Consider the following 13,367-nt stretch of genomic DNA (forward strand, 5'->3'; position numbering starts at 1 on the left):
ACCGACCTTCGGCCAGTCACCGGAGAACCATAACGTTATCTGGTCCTACTGTGTTCGAGAGAATACCGGAAACCAGGGATCTAATCCGGGTTTGCCTGATGGAGTGTCTGTGGCCCCGTGACTTCGAAGACAATGGAAAAGCCAATGGACGGTCCTTGGCCGCCTGCGACAGAACGTCATATTGTGTACATCCACACACAGTAGCGCTACTGTGATCTATCTCGGAGCCCACTCGGTTCACTGGAGAGGCGCGCGTGGGCTCCGCCAGTCCCGGCATTCGCTGGAGCAGATAGCCGGGGGGGGGGGGGGGGGGGGGAGGGAGATCCTTTACTCATCCGTTGCTGCCCCAGTGCTCCAGACAGGCCCAGACGGTCGTCCTTTCAAGCAGAAATCCACTTACAGTGTATGGATGGTGTGATGGTGTGGCAGCCGTGTTGCACCGACTGTTGCATTCGTCGAGGCAGAAGGCGCCACTCCCCAACCGAAGCGCAACGAGCGAAAGGGTACCTGCTTGAGGTGGATACTGCAATATACGGGCGCTAATCTAGCCTCCGCGGATGTACATAGATTACACTAGGCGTCTCCATCCCCTTGAGTCGACGGCGCAAATTGCTACAGCGGATCCAGAGTGTTGAAGTTGTCGTGGTTGTCTCTTTTGACTTGCAGTTGATGTGCAGTTGAGGATGGAGCTTCGATGGAGCTTCTGCGGCAAGTGGGGATGTAACGTTGCCGGGTTGGAGCTAACCAAAACGTTGTATTGAACCTGCCGAATAGGGCTAGCGCAGTCCTTTTGCTTAGCTCGGCTGCCTTCGGCGCTATCACCCAAGGTATCTTTCATTGGTGCAACCTGTTACCTGAGCGCTTGGTGGTGCTACCGGTACGGAATACTGTTCAGCTCGCGACGGATAAGCGCTGCCCTGGGTCTTTGTCGCCAGAACGGGCAGTGTGGCTCACATACCTTATGGAATCTGCGAGCGGCGTTGTTACACCTGCCGTTGACGATTTGCGGAACCACTCACGCCAGCCGTCAACGTTATGCCGCCATCGCGTGAGCACCGTTCTCGACGAACCCGCTGCTCTGATCCCCACGTCTCAAGATGACCGAGCTGGACGCCGAGTCGGACCCACTATGGCAGGACCTCGACTGGTATGTGTTGTGATGTTTTTTGTGTTCTTTTGTCCGTCTCCTCGCGCGGAGCGTGCCCTCGCAAGTGTTGCGCCCTTCCGCAGGGCGACGGAAGGAGGCTTTGCTTTTCTCCTTTTCTCATGAGAGCAAGCATGCAGAACAAGAACTTATGCAGAGCCAGTAGCAATGCTGTAGCTGAGTAGCCTGCTAACCCTCACTGCCAGGGCCATCGGGCAGATGCTGATTATGGGGTGGGACGGCACCGAAGTCACGCCCCAGATCCGTAACCTGATCGAGCAACACCACTTGGGCTCGGTCCTGTTGACTGCAAAGAACCTCAAATGTTGTTGTCCATCCATTGCCTCTGGCCGTAGTCCGCTGCCCCGTGACGCGCTAACTGTGCTCTTGCCATGCAGCGGCCCAGCAAACGGCCAAGCTTGTCCAGGAGCTGCAGACCATTGCTCACCAGGCCGGCCATCCCCAACCGCTGTTGATTGCCCTCGACCAGGAAAACGGCGGCGTCAACAGTCTGTACGATGAGGACTACATCTGCCAGTTCCCAAGCTCCATGGGCCAGGCCGCTGCCGGAACTGCTGACCTGGCCTACAAGATCGCCAAGGCCACGGCCACCGAAATCTCGGCCGTCGGCGTCAATCTGATTCTTGGACCCGTGCTGGATGTTCTGCACAATGCCCGCTACCAGCCAACTGGCGTCCGGGCGGTGAGTGATGACCCCCAGGAGGCGTCCCAGTACGGCATCGCCGCCATCAACGGGTACAAGGACGCCGGGATTGCCACCTGCGGGAAGCACTTCCCGTCCTACGGGAACCTGGACTTCCTGGGCTCCAGCTTGGACATCCCCATCATCACGCAGACCCTGGAGGAACTGTCGCTGAGCGCCCTCGTCCCCTTCCGCAATGCCATCGCCACGGGCAAGCTGGACGCCGTGTTTGTCGGCGGCTGCGGCATCAACAACCCGTCCATGAGCGTCAACCACGCCTGTCTTTCGGACCAGGTGGTCGACGACTTGCTCAGAAACGAGCTTGGCTTTCAGGGGGTCGCTGTTTCGGAGTGCCTCGAAATGGAGGGCCTGAGAAACGAGATCGGCGTCAAGACCGGCACCGTCATGGCCGTAGAGGCCGGCTGTGACCTGGTGATGCTCTGCCGTGCCTATGATGTCCAGCTCGAAGCCATATCGGGCCTCAAGCTGGGAGTAGAGAACGAGCTCATCACCAAGGAACGCATCTACACGTCGCTAAAGCGCATCCTCCGCATGAAGAGGGCGTGCACGTCGTGGCAGAAAGCGCTGAACCCGGGCGGGATCTCTCTGCTGTCCAAGATTCACCCCAGCCACCTTGCTCTGTCGCTCAGGGCCTACGATGACTCCATTGCCGTGATGCGCGATAACGAACAACTCCTCCCACTGACCAGCTCGATGCACCAGGAAGAGGAGCTGCTGCTGCTGACGCCCCTGGTGAAGCCTTTGCCGGCGTCCTCCATGACCAAGGCGCTTCTGGAGGCGAAGAATAACAGAGCCGATGCGCCAAATGTACACGACGGCTGGTTACACGGCGGCCGAGGGGCCATCATGAGTGGTGAGGGCGTGTTCAGAGAACTCGGCAGATCCCTCGCTCGAGCCCGGCATGGGAAACTGCTGCATACCTCCTACACCGCGAACGGCGTTCGACCCGGTTGGTGTTGTCCCTGTCCCTGTCCCATGTGGTTTTAAGCAAGAAGCTCCCTACTGATTGCCGAGCTAGTGCATGAGAACCTGATCAACCGGGCATCGTGCATCATCATCGTGACGGCGGATGCCAATCGGAACCTCTACCAGGCAGGGTTTACCAAACATGTCTCGATGATGTGTTCGATGTTGCGTGCGGGCGGCCAAAAGAAGTCCCTGATTGTGGTTGCCGTAAGCTCCCCTTACGACTTTGCCATGGACAAGTCGATCGGCACCTACATCTGCACCTTCGACTTCACCGAGACCGCCATGGCCGCGCTTGTGCGGGTACTATGCGGCAAGCTCAAGCCTCAGGGGACGCTGCCCGGCACGCTGCGAAAGAGCAGGAAGGCGCTGAAATCCAGACAGCACTGGCTTGTCGAGGCTTACAACCGAGACCGAGACGCGCGAGGGCTGGACGACCTCCTTCAGGCGCTCACCAGGGCGAGCGCGCCCGCCCACCGGTTCCTGCAGACGACGAGCGCCCACACATTTGAGCTGTTCAACCCCAACATCGAGGAGGCGCATTTCGTGGTGCGCAACAGCAGCACCCACGCCCTGTACGGCTTCTGCGCGACCTACTCCGTCCAGGGCACGGGCATCATCGGCGCCCTCTTCGTCGACCCTGCCAAGCGCAACGTGTCGATCGGCCGGTCGCTGCAGCGCCGGGCCCTGCGCGGTCTCACGCAGAAGCCGGGCGTCAAGAAGATCCAGCTCGGCATGGCCTTCCCCGGCGTCTTCCTCGGCATCCCCGCCGACGACGGCGCCGGCCTCAAGCAGTGGTTCGCCAACGGCGGCTGGGATCTGCAGTTCCCGCGCCGCATCGCCAACATGACCATCGGCACGCTCAGCACGTGGAGCGCCCCGGAGGGCCTCCTGCAGAGCATCCAGCGCGCCAACATCAGCTTCGACCTCATCCGCGGGCCGGACGGCGCCGACAGCGTCCTCGGCCACGTCAAGGCGCACGCCAACCCGGAGGTGCTGGAGCTGTACCGTTTTGCGCTGCAGGAGACCAAGACGTGCGGCGTCGTCCGCGCCAAGGGCCACGCCGACAGCCTGCTGGGCACCGTCATCATCTGCAGCCCCGGCAGCCAGCTCGCCGGCTTCATCCCGCCCTTGCAGCCCTCGTCGTCGGACGACGAGATGATCGGGGGCATCATCGCGCCGATCGTGGGGTCCGCCGCGGTGGTGCCCCAGGGCGCCTTGGTCCTGCAGGGCCTCGCGCTGATGGGGCTGAGGCAGAACAAGGCGCACAAGTCGCTCCGCAGCGTCCTGAGCTGGGTGCCGGACGACGCGTATGAGCCGCTGTTGGCGATGGGTTTCGAGGTGGTGCAGGCGTTTGAGGAGTTTACGAACTCGCCTGACAATGTGAGCACTCCCCTCTCTGCTAATGTCTCGGCTATTTCATGTCTGCGGTGCTGATTATTTTTTAGTGGCACGATCTTGCGTAGGCTTTTTGCACCTGGATACTTTTAGCTGGACCTAGGTTTGGTAGCATGCTGTCGAAGCTGATGTGCACAGTGCAGAACTCGGGGACTTCCAGCGTCAGGGGTAACTGGGTGTTTTAGTGTGGTTGTGGTATTGTATGACTGTGATCTATCCGTAACCAACATCATCACCTTTCCCTTTTTGCAAGGTTGGACTGATCTCCAAGTATGGGGAATTCTCACAAAATGTATACCTCACTGCCGCGTATAGTATAAGATCCCCTCAACGCTTCTCTTCTCAACATGGGAATCGGTTGTTCAACCTCAGATCTGCCCGGTATTAGTAGCTACTAGTATTCTCAGAGGGCCTGGGACCCAGACCCTACTCTACATACTACGCCGGGGATTGAGTGGAGCTCCCCGCACTCTGTTTGCCCCGTAGCCGATTCCACGTTCTATCCGCCTTTACGGGCATTTCCTTGATCACAGATGCCCTTGCTGTACACATAGTAGACCTCGGGAATCATTTCTTAGGTAACAACTCACTCAGAGTTACCTACCGTTACGTACTGTATGCACAGTTAAGGAATCACTGCAACCTACGAAGTCCACTAGAAAGCTACCCTGCTTGCCCCTTGCCCCCTGAGATCTTTTATCATTCGAACATCCATGCCTTGGCGAGTCACTCTCCGGGGTAAGACCCCACAGGCAAGGCCGTCCTGTGAGGTTCTGGGAGGTGGTGTGGCCGTTCCGAAAGGGGGCAGGCGGCGGGCAATCGGAAGCCGCTGAGTGGCCCATTGCATCAAGGGCGCTGCATGTGCTTGGCGAGGGTTCCATTGTCCTTCTCCACCTGCCACTTCCTTCCACCTGAATCACCCGCCAATTGCCCGCGCCGGTGATTCCAGCCGCATGGGATGTGAACGACGGGAACTCACTCATCAGTCTGCTGGACCAGAGCTTATCGCCAATTGTCGCTGGATAGATAGCGCAATCTATCTGTCGTCAATCTCCCGAATCCCCGTCGCTTGCCGCGCAGTTCTGCATGAGCCTTGCTCTCGGGGCTCCACGTGAGCGACCTACGATGCCATGGCGGGCTTCAACTCCATGCCGGCGATGCAGTCCGGCGCCACCCCGGGCCCTGATGCCATGGCGATGACCGCTCCGGACATGGGATCGTTCGATGCGTCGATGGCGTTTGACGAGTCTCTCTTGTGAGTATCCTTTGGGGGGCCGGCGCCGGGGGGGGGGGTTCCTGTCTTGGCGCACTATTGCCGCCCGCGATCAGTTTCGCTGACTTATCACAACTTGACCATTCCCCAGCGATTCGGTCCACGGCATCCACAACATCCCCTTCACGCCCACCACCTACGACTTCGAGACCTTCAGCACCACCTTCGAAGACCCCTTCTCGTACCCGGCCCGCCCCTTCGAAGGCGCCGGCGCCGGCGCGCTCGACGCCGAAGGCTACCACCACCTCGATGCCTCGTCGCCGCAAGAGCTCGACAACAAGCTGCTCGGCTTCGGCCCGCCCATCCCGGGCAAGGCCAGCCTGCTCACCGATGCCGGCCAGTTCGTCGAGCCGGCCATGACGGGCGAGCTGTACGGCATGTTCTTCGTCGCCGAGGACGTCTTCGGCGCCGACAGCAACACCACGGGCCGCCCGCTCGAGCTGACGTGCTACCGCCGCAACCTGTGGCAGATCTCCGGGCAGATCACGCTGCCGCGGCACGTGGCGCAGTATGTGGATGACCAAGGGCGGCGGGCGCCTGTGGTGGAGCTGGCCGCGTCCATCACCGCGGTCGAGAGCATCGAGGGGAGGGTCGCCGAGATGATCACCATCCCCTGGCGCGGGAGCAACGCGCCCATGGGCGCCGAGGAGACCAAGGTGGTGAGCACGCCGCCGGTGGTACCGGTCGATCTGGCGAGCGGGCAGGAGGTGGACGGCGGGAGCCGCGTGTCGGTGCCCGTCGCCTGGAAGCGGCTGCAGTTCAAGCATGCGACGGCGAATAATGGGCGGAGGAAGGGACTGCAACAGCACTATGTCGTGCAGATCAATCTGCTCGTGAAGGCCAAGAGCGGCGAGTACATCAAGGTGGCCGAGATCCAGTCTGGTCCGGTGATTGTGAGAGGGCGGAGCCCGAGGAACTTCGACAGCCGAAAGGAGGTGCCGCTGGGGGATAAGAGGCCACTCGAGAGGAGGAGCACTGAGGGGTCAGCGGGTAGTGGTGGAAATTCAAGACAACAGCAAAATCATCTGGCAGGTCCCGACAATGGAGAGCTAACACCCAAATTGCCGCGATATAACTCAAACCCGGTGCAGGTATGCGACCTCGGTCTTCCCTTCCTTTGCTTCTGCTAATCGCTTACACCTCTTGCAGCAATCACCATCCGACTGGGCAACCCCCTATTCTTCCACCGCGCCCAACCCACACCCCAGCAAAAAGATGGCCATATCTTCACCCAATCTGAACCGACCGCCTGTCCCCTCCTGGGGATCATTAGACACCAAGCCGTCGACAATCGCGGCTACCAGCAAGACGCAACGCAGCAATAGCAACAGCAACACGGCACCCCAGCCCCTATCACTAAGCCTCTCCCTCTCGGAAGACGAGCGCAGTCCGCCGAACCGCGCCGGCTCAAACGACAGCTCGCAGAGCCCACAGCGGGCAAAATCATCCATGCTCTCCACGGGCGGGACGGGCCTGCCCGGTCAGGGGCAGAGCGGCGGGGCCGCTCACAATACGCTCACCAGCCCGCTGGAGACGGAGGACATGCTATATGAGTACTTCCCTCTCAGTCTGGATGACTGGTAAGTTTTGAGATTTCCTCCATGCTTCTGACCAATGCAGAGAGGGAGAATGTTTGGGCGGTGGATGGAGATTATAACAATGGGCACTAAAGCAAACTACTAATATAGGATGCCGCCCGTCGACGCAATCTACCGACCGCACGTCGTGCACCACACCATTGTACCGCCCGAGGTGAAAGCGCAGCAGATACGGAGTAAATCCAAGCGGTACTTTGCTGCTGATTAAGCCGGGGCGGTGGGGGAGGATTCGAGCCTGAGTGGTAAACGCTTGCGCGGTATACCTCTACATCGTTCACCAGCATTGCTATAGCCTAAGTATAACATTAACGGCGGAGTTTGAAGATGAATAGGCTGTTGGCTACGTTGGGATGAAAAGAAAGCTGTTAGTTACGTTCAGACGAAGGAAGATGGGTGGCATTGTTCGGATGATTTTATATGCGGTCTTGGTCTAGTGATGTGTCGGAGATGGCACGTGAGGCATTGTACGGATAGCCGGGGTGGGTGGATGAAAGTGAAGTGATGGATGGTCTGAAGGAATGTGACAGTTGGCCTTCGACTTTGCGTCGGCTTGGGTTTCTTATTAGGCAGTGGTGGATGGATACCCAATACATTGAATGACATGGTACGCAGTCCGCCGCGACGGAGAAGTGGATGGGTATTGAGTCTGTCCGTTGCTCAACACATGAACTCCGGCTTCACGACCCGCGAACACCAGGGTACGGGTCACTATACGTCTCCGTCTATGTACATCGTATCGCTTTCCCTTACGCTACCTCTGTATCTAAGGTAGGCAGCCCAGCACGATCCCATGCTATGCTACCCGCTCCCCCATTATTACTATCACCTTTCACATCCAACACAACACCGAGGCAATTACTTTGGGCCGCTCGACTCAAGATAAACAAGCCAACGCGACTGCGGCACCACGCAACGAACTCTCGCGCGCCTCAACCAGCGCAATCTGCCCCGCCTTGGCAGCAGCAGCATCGCCCTCCCGCCGCTCGGCAAGCAGCCCGTCAATATAGCCCTGCAGATACTGCCGGTACCCCGGGTACTGCTCCACGACGCTGCCGTTGAACGCGACCGTCGTCTTGCCCTCGACCGTGCGCACCTCGGCCTCGGTCTCGGCCACGAAGGGCGACGGCGACGACGACGACGTCTCGTCCAGGCTGGCCAGGAGGTCCTGCTCCGCTTCGGCCTTGAGTTCCCACAGCGCGAAGAGCGACGCGGCTACGACCGACGCGGAGCGCCGCGCGATGTGCGACGCCAGCGTGCGCAGGAAGGACAGGTCCGCGGTCGTCGGCTGGTAGCCCGGGGTTGGGTGGCGGGCGGTAAATGTTGCTAGGGCTGTGGAGAGTGTTGGGGTTGTGTCTCTGTTTAAAAAGCTGAGTTAGTAAAAAAGTAATACTTATTAGGGGATCACAAAGCGAGTGGGGAGGGACGGGAGAGGAGAAACATACGCTTCGATCAGGGAGAGCGTCTCCGTGTCGAGGGAGTAGGGCTTCTCCAGGGAGAGAGGCACGGTCCCGCCGAAGACGCCCGTCGCGGGGATTGCGTCGAGCAGCGCGAGGCGGCAGATCTCGCCGAGGTAGTACCCGCTCACGAGGTGCTCGAGCGGCTGGAACTCGGGCCGCGGGTGGGCGGCCTTCAGCAGCTTGTCCCACTTGGTCAGCGGGAGGATGTCGTGGCCGAACATGCCCAACTCCGTGTTGACGATGACGTGGCTTGCTTTCTTGTGCCAGCTGCTGGGCCGGTCGCCGAACTTGGCCTGGTCGATGGTTGTGACGGGAAGGTGGACGGCGATGTTGACACCGGTGCCGAGGATGAGGCTGAAACGTGTGGACGGGGTGATGTATGCTTCCGAGAGCAGTGCGGCGCTCGAGTCATTGACGATGGCCGAGAGCTCAACGTGCAGCCCCTTTTTCTGGCACGCCGTTTTGATGATCTCGCCCAGGTCCTGCCCAAGGAGACCTTCTTCCGCAAGGAAGCCCTTACCCATGCCAGATAATTTCCCTCCTTTTGAGGATGTTTGCCTGCAGCCGTTAGTCGTTGCACATGGTGTGAGGTGGGATCGGGGATGGGAACATACTCAATGGGGAAACTCCAGGCTAACCCGGCGAGTAGTGGATGGTCTGGGCCGTGGCCCTTCCCGATGTCTTGGGCTACAGTGCGGTGTATCCTCTCGGCCATCCAGTCAAAGAACTCCGTCCCTCTAAGATTCCTGACGTCGTTGTCGATCTTGAACGAATCCATGCGGATGATGCCGCTGTCCGAACCCGATGCCTTTCGCCCCTTGAGCTCCACCAGCGCCACGCGCAGTGTCGACCCGCCCACGTCGAGAGAGAGATACTGGCCGGCCTCGTTGCCGGTAGGTAGTTGGGAGTTGTATGAGGGCAGCATGCAAGCGGGATTCGACCGCAGACGCTCCCGGAACTGGCGCTTCAGCTTCCGAGAGAACTTCTTCAGTCCGCCGGCCTCGATGTACCCAAGGAGAAGGTGCTCAGCCTCGGCCAGGAAGTCGGCCAAAGGATCGGCGTTGACTTTGGTTGTCGTGCCGACATCCTGGGGTGTGACGGGCGTTGTTGTCCAGAAGGCGAGAAGTGCTTTCAGAAACGACTTGCCCTTGAAAAGCGACTTGAGAGCAGCGACGAGGGCTTCCCGTAGCGACGTCATGGTAGAAACGAGTGGCATAGCTGCATGACACTAAGAGACCCGGATGGAGTTGCGGCGGACAGGGTCTCGCTTTAAGTCATACCCGGGATTTGAGGGGGGGAAGGGCAGCGTAAGGGAGAATGGCGTTGAAACCTTAAGGGAGGCACATTCCTGCTATACGAAGTGCTTGCCGGATAAGATAGCTGCGAACGAAGTATCCGCAGAGCCAACGAAGGCAGACCAGGTATCCGTAGGTGGCAGGCGAGTGCTGGCCGGCCTGGACTGTACGTTGTTGGTTAGACCTGGACTTGCGAGCACAGCACTGGTACCTTACTATGGCAATTGGCACGCAGCGTGCCAAGTAAACACACCACTACCGCGGCCGCAAAGAGGCTGACACGGAAAAATGGAACCTGCCCGATGCCGCCGCCCAAGAGAGAGAGAGACAGAGAGAGAGAAAAGGCGCGGAGATGGGACAGCAGCGCGACCTTACCTGGGTACTGTGGGAGATGCAAAGGCTACAGGAGAGACTCGTCAGATGTGTGGAGGCTTTCGGCTGACGGATCCGTCATAACGATTGACAGCCAGTTCGAGAACAGGCAAATCTTCTGAGACAGATGATGGACGAGATGGCAACAATGGCAACAGAGAGGCCGAAATCAGGGGTAACGAGCGTGGGCCAATCGTGGGCTGCTGTGGGCTTCGTTTCCGTGTAACGAACGGGTCTCGTTGTCAAGGGGAGCTGTGGACTTGTGGTTGCTCGCAATGCGCAGACAGCGACGGACACGAGAGCGGCGAACGACTGGACGCAACGCCCACAACACTGGGTGCCCGTCGCCGCAGGAAAAGCTCCAAAAAGAGGAGCACTTGCCCATCTCGGCGAAATTGGGATGGGATCCCGGCCGCGCTGCGGTCCTCCGCCGGGAACAGAGGGGACGTAACGTTGCCTTGGGTCGGCTCCAGTTCCATGTGCCAGTTGCGACGGGAGCGGGTTGTCGATCGGGCTGGCGGGGCGGCGGCAGTGTGGGGCCCCAGGGTGCGCACGGGCCACACAGAAGCTTAATCTTGCTTGCAGCGTTCTGGAGAGCATCTGATTGAAACAAAGCCCATCAAACACAGCTGCACGTAATCTAGACGCTGTAATCTGGGCTGGCTGCAGAGGCATGAGGCTGGTTGCTTTCCATCAGCCTCAATTTCTGCCACATGTCGCGGCGGCATTAAGCATTAAGTTGACGACAAGTCCGGAACACGGGGTTGGGAGACAAAGTCTGACAGTTTGTGTGGCCATCTTCACCTTCCATCGGTAAGAGTCGTACCTCCCACCGCGCGTGACGGATGGCATTGCATGATTGGGGACCTGGCTCTTGTCTCTGAGGGTCTCAAGACCGGATTACTCGGGGCGGCCCCCTCAACTGCCATTGGATACCAACGGCCGTCACTACCCTCTGTTCGACGGATCAAAGGCCGGCCTGTCCCCGTCCAACCTTCCACGCACGTTCTTTGCCACTGTGTATCAGCATCTGCAGAACGTTCCATCTGTGACTCCATGGCTCCAACACCGGGGCTCCTCGAGACCCGGCAGGCCCGGCGACTGCTGCTGTGGGAAGGTACACACTTGCACAGTATGGCCCACGCCAGACCCAGTCATAGGGCACAGTACTAGGCAGTCCCCGAACAGCCGTTGATGGCCTCTCGGTGACGCTATCAGTCACATGTTCCTTGTCTCGCTGACATTCTTAGACACGGGACGCCCGTGATGGTAGTTGTTTTTGTTTCGCAGCCCCTCTCTACTTTCAGAACCCAAATCTACACACGCACCCCCTTTTCACACCTGCTGCTCCCCTATTCTCTCCAAACCTACCAACTGCTCCTAACAATCCTCCTTTCTCCTGCCGTGTCCTTATCCGACCCAAAATGAGGTTCTTCATCCGGGAAGATGCGGCGGCGGCCAGCGCCCACGTCGCCAACTACATCGTCGACCGCATCAACCACTTCGGTCCGACCCCGGCACATCCCTTCGTCCTCGGCCTCCCAACGGGGTCCACTCCTCTAGGTGTCTACAAAGTGCTGGTTGAGAAGTACAAGGCTGGCGAGGTATAGTGAAGACTAGGATTCGGATGAGTCTGTGTCTAGACGGCACCGTGCTTACATGGAATGTTTCGGCAGGTCTCGTTCGAAAATGTGGTGACCTTCAACATGGTAAGAACTCCCAAGACCTTCCGGCATCTCACCACACCGGCGTTCTAATCAGTCCCTCATAGGACGAGTATATCGGCATTCCCCGGGACCATCCCGAGAGCTACCACACCTTCATGTGGAAGCACTTCTTCTCGCACGTCAACATCCATCCCTGCAATGTCCACATCCTCGACGGCAACGCGCCCAATCTCGAGGCCGAGTGTGTCGAGTACGAGGCCAAGATCCAGGCTGCCGGCGGCATCGACCTATTCCTGGCCGGCATGGGTGAGGACGGCCACATTGCCTTCAACGAGCCCGGCTCCAGCCTGGCTTCGCGCACGCGTGTCAAGACACTCGCGTACGGCACCATCCTTGCCAACAGCCGCTTCTTCGACAATGACATGGACAAGGTGCCCAAGATGGCCTTGACCGTGGGCGTCCAAACAGTGCTGGAGGCCCGTGAAGTAGTCGTCATGGCGCTCGGCGCCCGCAAAGCCCTCGCTCTGCAGCGCTGCGTCGAGCAGGGCGTCAACCACATGTGGACTCTGTCCGCCCTGCAACTGCACCCTCACTCCATGATTGTCTGCGACGAGGATGCCACGCTTGAGTTGCAGGTCAAGACGGTCAAGGTAACTTACTAGTAGATCCTTCTCCAGGTCTTTCACGTGCTCTCTTCTAACATCCCCCTCTATCCAGTACTTCAAGGATATCGAACAAGTGGCCCGCGCCCAAGGTTTCGAGCAGATCCTCCCCTCCAAGATCAGGACCGGGCCAGCCACGGTGCCCACAACCATCGTCACGGACGAGTTCCCGGCACCGACAATCCACTCTCCGCAGCCGACCACTTCGCGCTTGTTGCGAGCCACCCCGGCCACCGAGTACCCCGTACGCTCCCGTTCTCCCTCGCCAGAGCCGAACTTCACCCCGCGCGGCCACCTCCGCGTGGACTCCGACGCCCAGTACACCGTGAGCTCCCGCTCTGCCTCTCCCGATCTCGTGCCGGACCGCATGGCGGAGCGCATGGAAGACCCGGCCCTGCTGCGGCGGTTGACCCCTAATCCGGAGCAGCAGCAATTACTTAACTCTGTCCCAAGGACAACTATCACAGCTTGACCTCACTAAGCAAAACACCAATCCTGGTAACTGTTGGTTTCTTGGATATTCTTATTTGTATCAACGGATTCATAGAATTACACGGTAAATGATACCAAAGGGCCAGATTGTATTGTACCCTGCCGCATCTCACTTTCCCCGTTTCGTGACGAACTCATTGGCATTCTGGAGTCTGTCGTTTGTCTCGAGGCATCAATCATAAGATATGAAGACATGACATTTCGTGTCGTAGACAGGCCCTTCGTGTCTGGCGGAAAAACGGCTTTAAAGAAATATTTATCAAAGCTCATCGGCGCGTACGGTAGACTCCGATGCGCCCCTTTTCAATTCAAGATACAG

At 58.9% G+C, this 13,367-nt stretch overlaps 4 protein-coding genes across 4 annotated transcripts; 3 read left to right on the forward strand and 1 right to left on the reverse strand.

Annotated features, from left to right (window-relative positions):
• The first annotated feature begins 847 nt into the window (after window positions 1-847).
• Window positions 848-4,594, forward strand: B0T15DRAFT_271620 (glycoside hydrolase family 3 protein). The gene is made up of 5 exons (XM_062863469.1): window positions 848-1,147; window positions 1,351-1,469; window positions 1,543-2,817; window positions 2,887-4,217; window positions 4,283-4,594. The coding sequence occupies exons 1-5, from the start codon at window positions 1,098-1,100 to the stop codon at window positions 4,298-4,300; spliced, it is 2,793 nt and encodes a 930-aa protein (XP_062719125.1). The 5' UTR covers window positions 848-1,097; the 3' UTR covers window positions 4,301-4,594.
• Window positions 4,595-5,057: 463 nt separating this feature from the next.
• On the forward strand, window positions 5,058-7,713 carry B0T15DRAFT_539890 (uncharacterized protein). Its single transcript, XM_062869761.1, has 4 exons — window positions 5,058-5,487; window positions 5,597-6,596; window positions 6,655-7,085; window positions 7,194-7,713. Exons 1-4 carry the CDS (start codon window positions 5,363-5,365, stop codon window positions 7,309-7,311), a joined length of 1,674 nt encoding a protein of 557 aa, XP_062719126.1. The 5' UTR covers window positions 5,058-5,362; the 3' UTR covers window positions 7,312-7,713.
• Window positions 7,714-7,977: 264 nt separating this feature from the next.
• Window positions 7,978-9,758, reverse strand: B0T15DRAFT_401666 (uncharacterized protein; the record flags this gene model as incomplete). The annotated part of the gene is made up of 3 exons (XM_062865123.1): window positions 7,978-8,458; window positions 8,546-9,118; window positions 9,175-9,758. 3 exons carry the CDS (start codon window positions 9,756-9,758, stop codon window positions 7,978-7,980), a joined length of 1,638 nt encoding a protein of 545 aa, XP_062719127.1.
• A 1,678-nt stretch (window positions 9,759-11,436) lies between these two features.
• On the forward strand, window positions 11,437-13,226 carry B0T15DRAFT_271725 (uncharacterized protein). Its single transcript, XM_062863471.1, has 4 exons — window positions 11,437-11,831; window positions 11,904-11,936; window positions 11,999-12,544; window positions 12,612-13,226. The coding sequence occupies exons 1-4, from the start codon at window positions 11,652-11,654 to the stop codon at window positions 13,026-13,028; spliced, it is 1,176 nt and encodes a 391-aa protein (XP_062719128.1). The 5' UTR covers window positions 11,437-11,651; the 3' UTR covers window positions 13,029-13,226.
• Window positions 13,227-13,367: the final 141 nt, after the last annotated feature.

Source organism: Chaetomium strumarium (assembly GCF_033439665.1).
Source record: "Chaetomium strumarium strain CBS 333.67 chromosome Unknown B0T15scaffold_6, whole genome shotgun sequence".
Classification (NCBI taxonomy): Eukaryota; Fungi; Ascomycota; class Sordariomycetes; order Sordariales; family Chaetomiaceae; genus Chaetomium; species Chaetomium strumarium.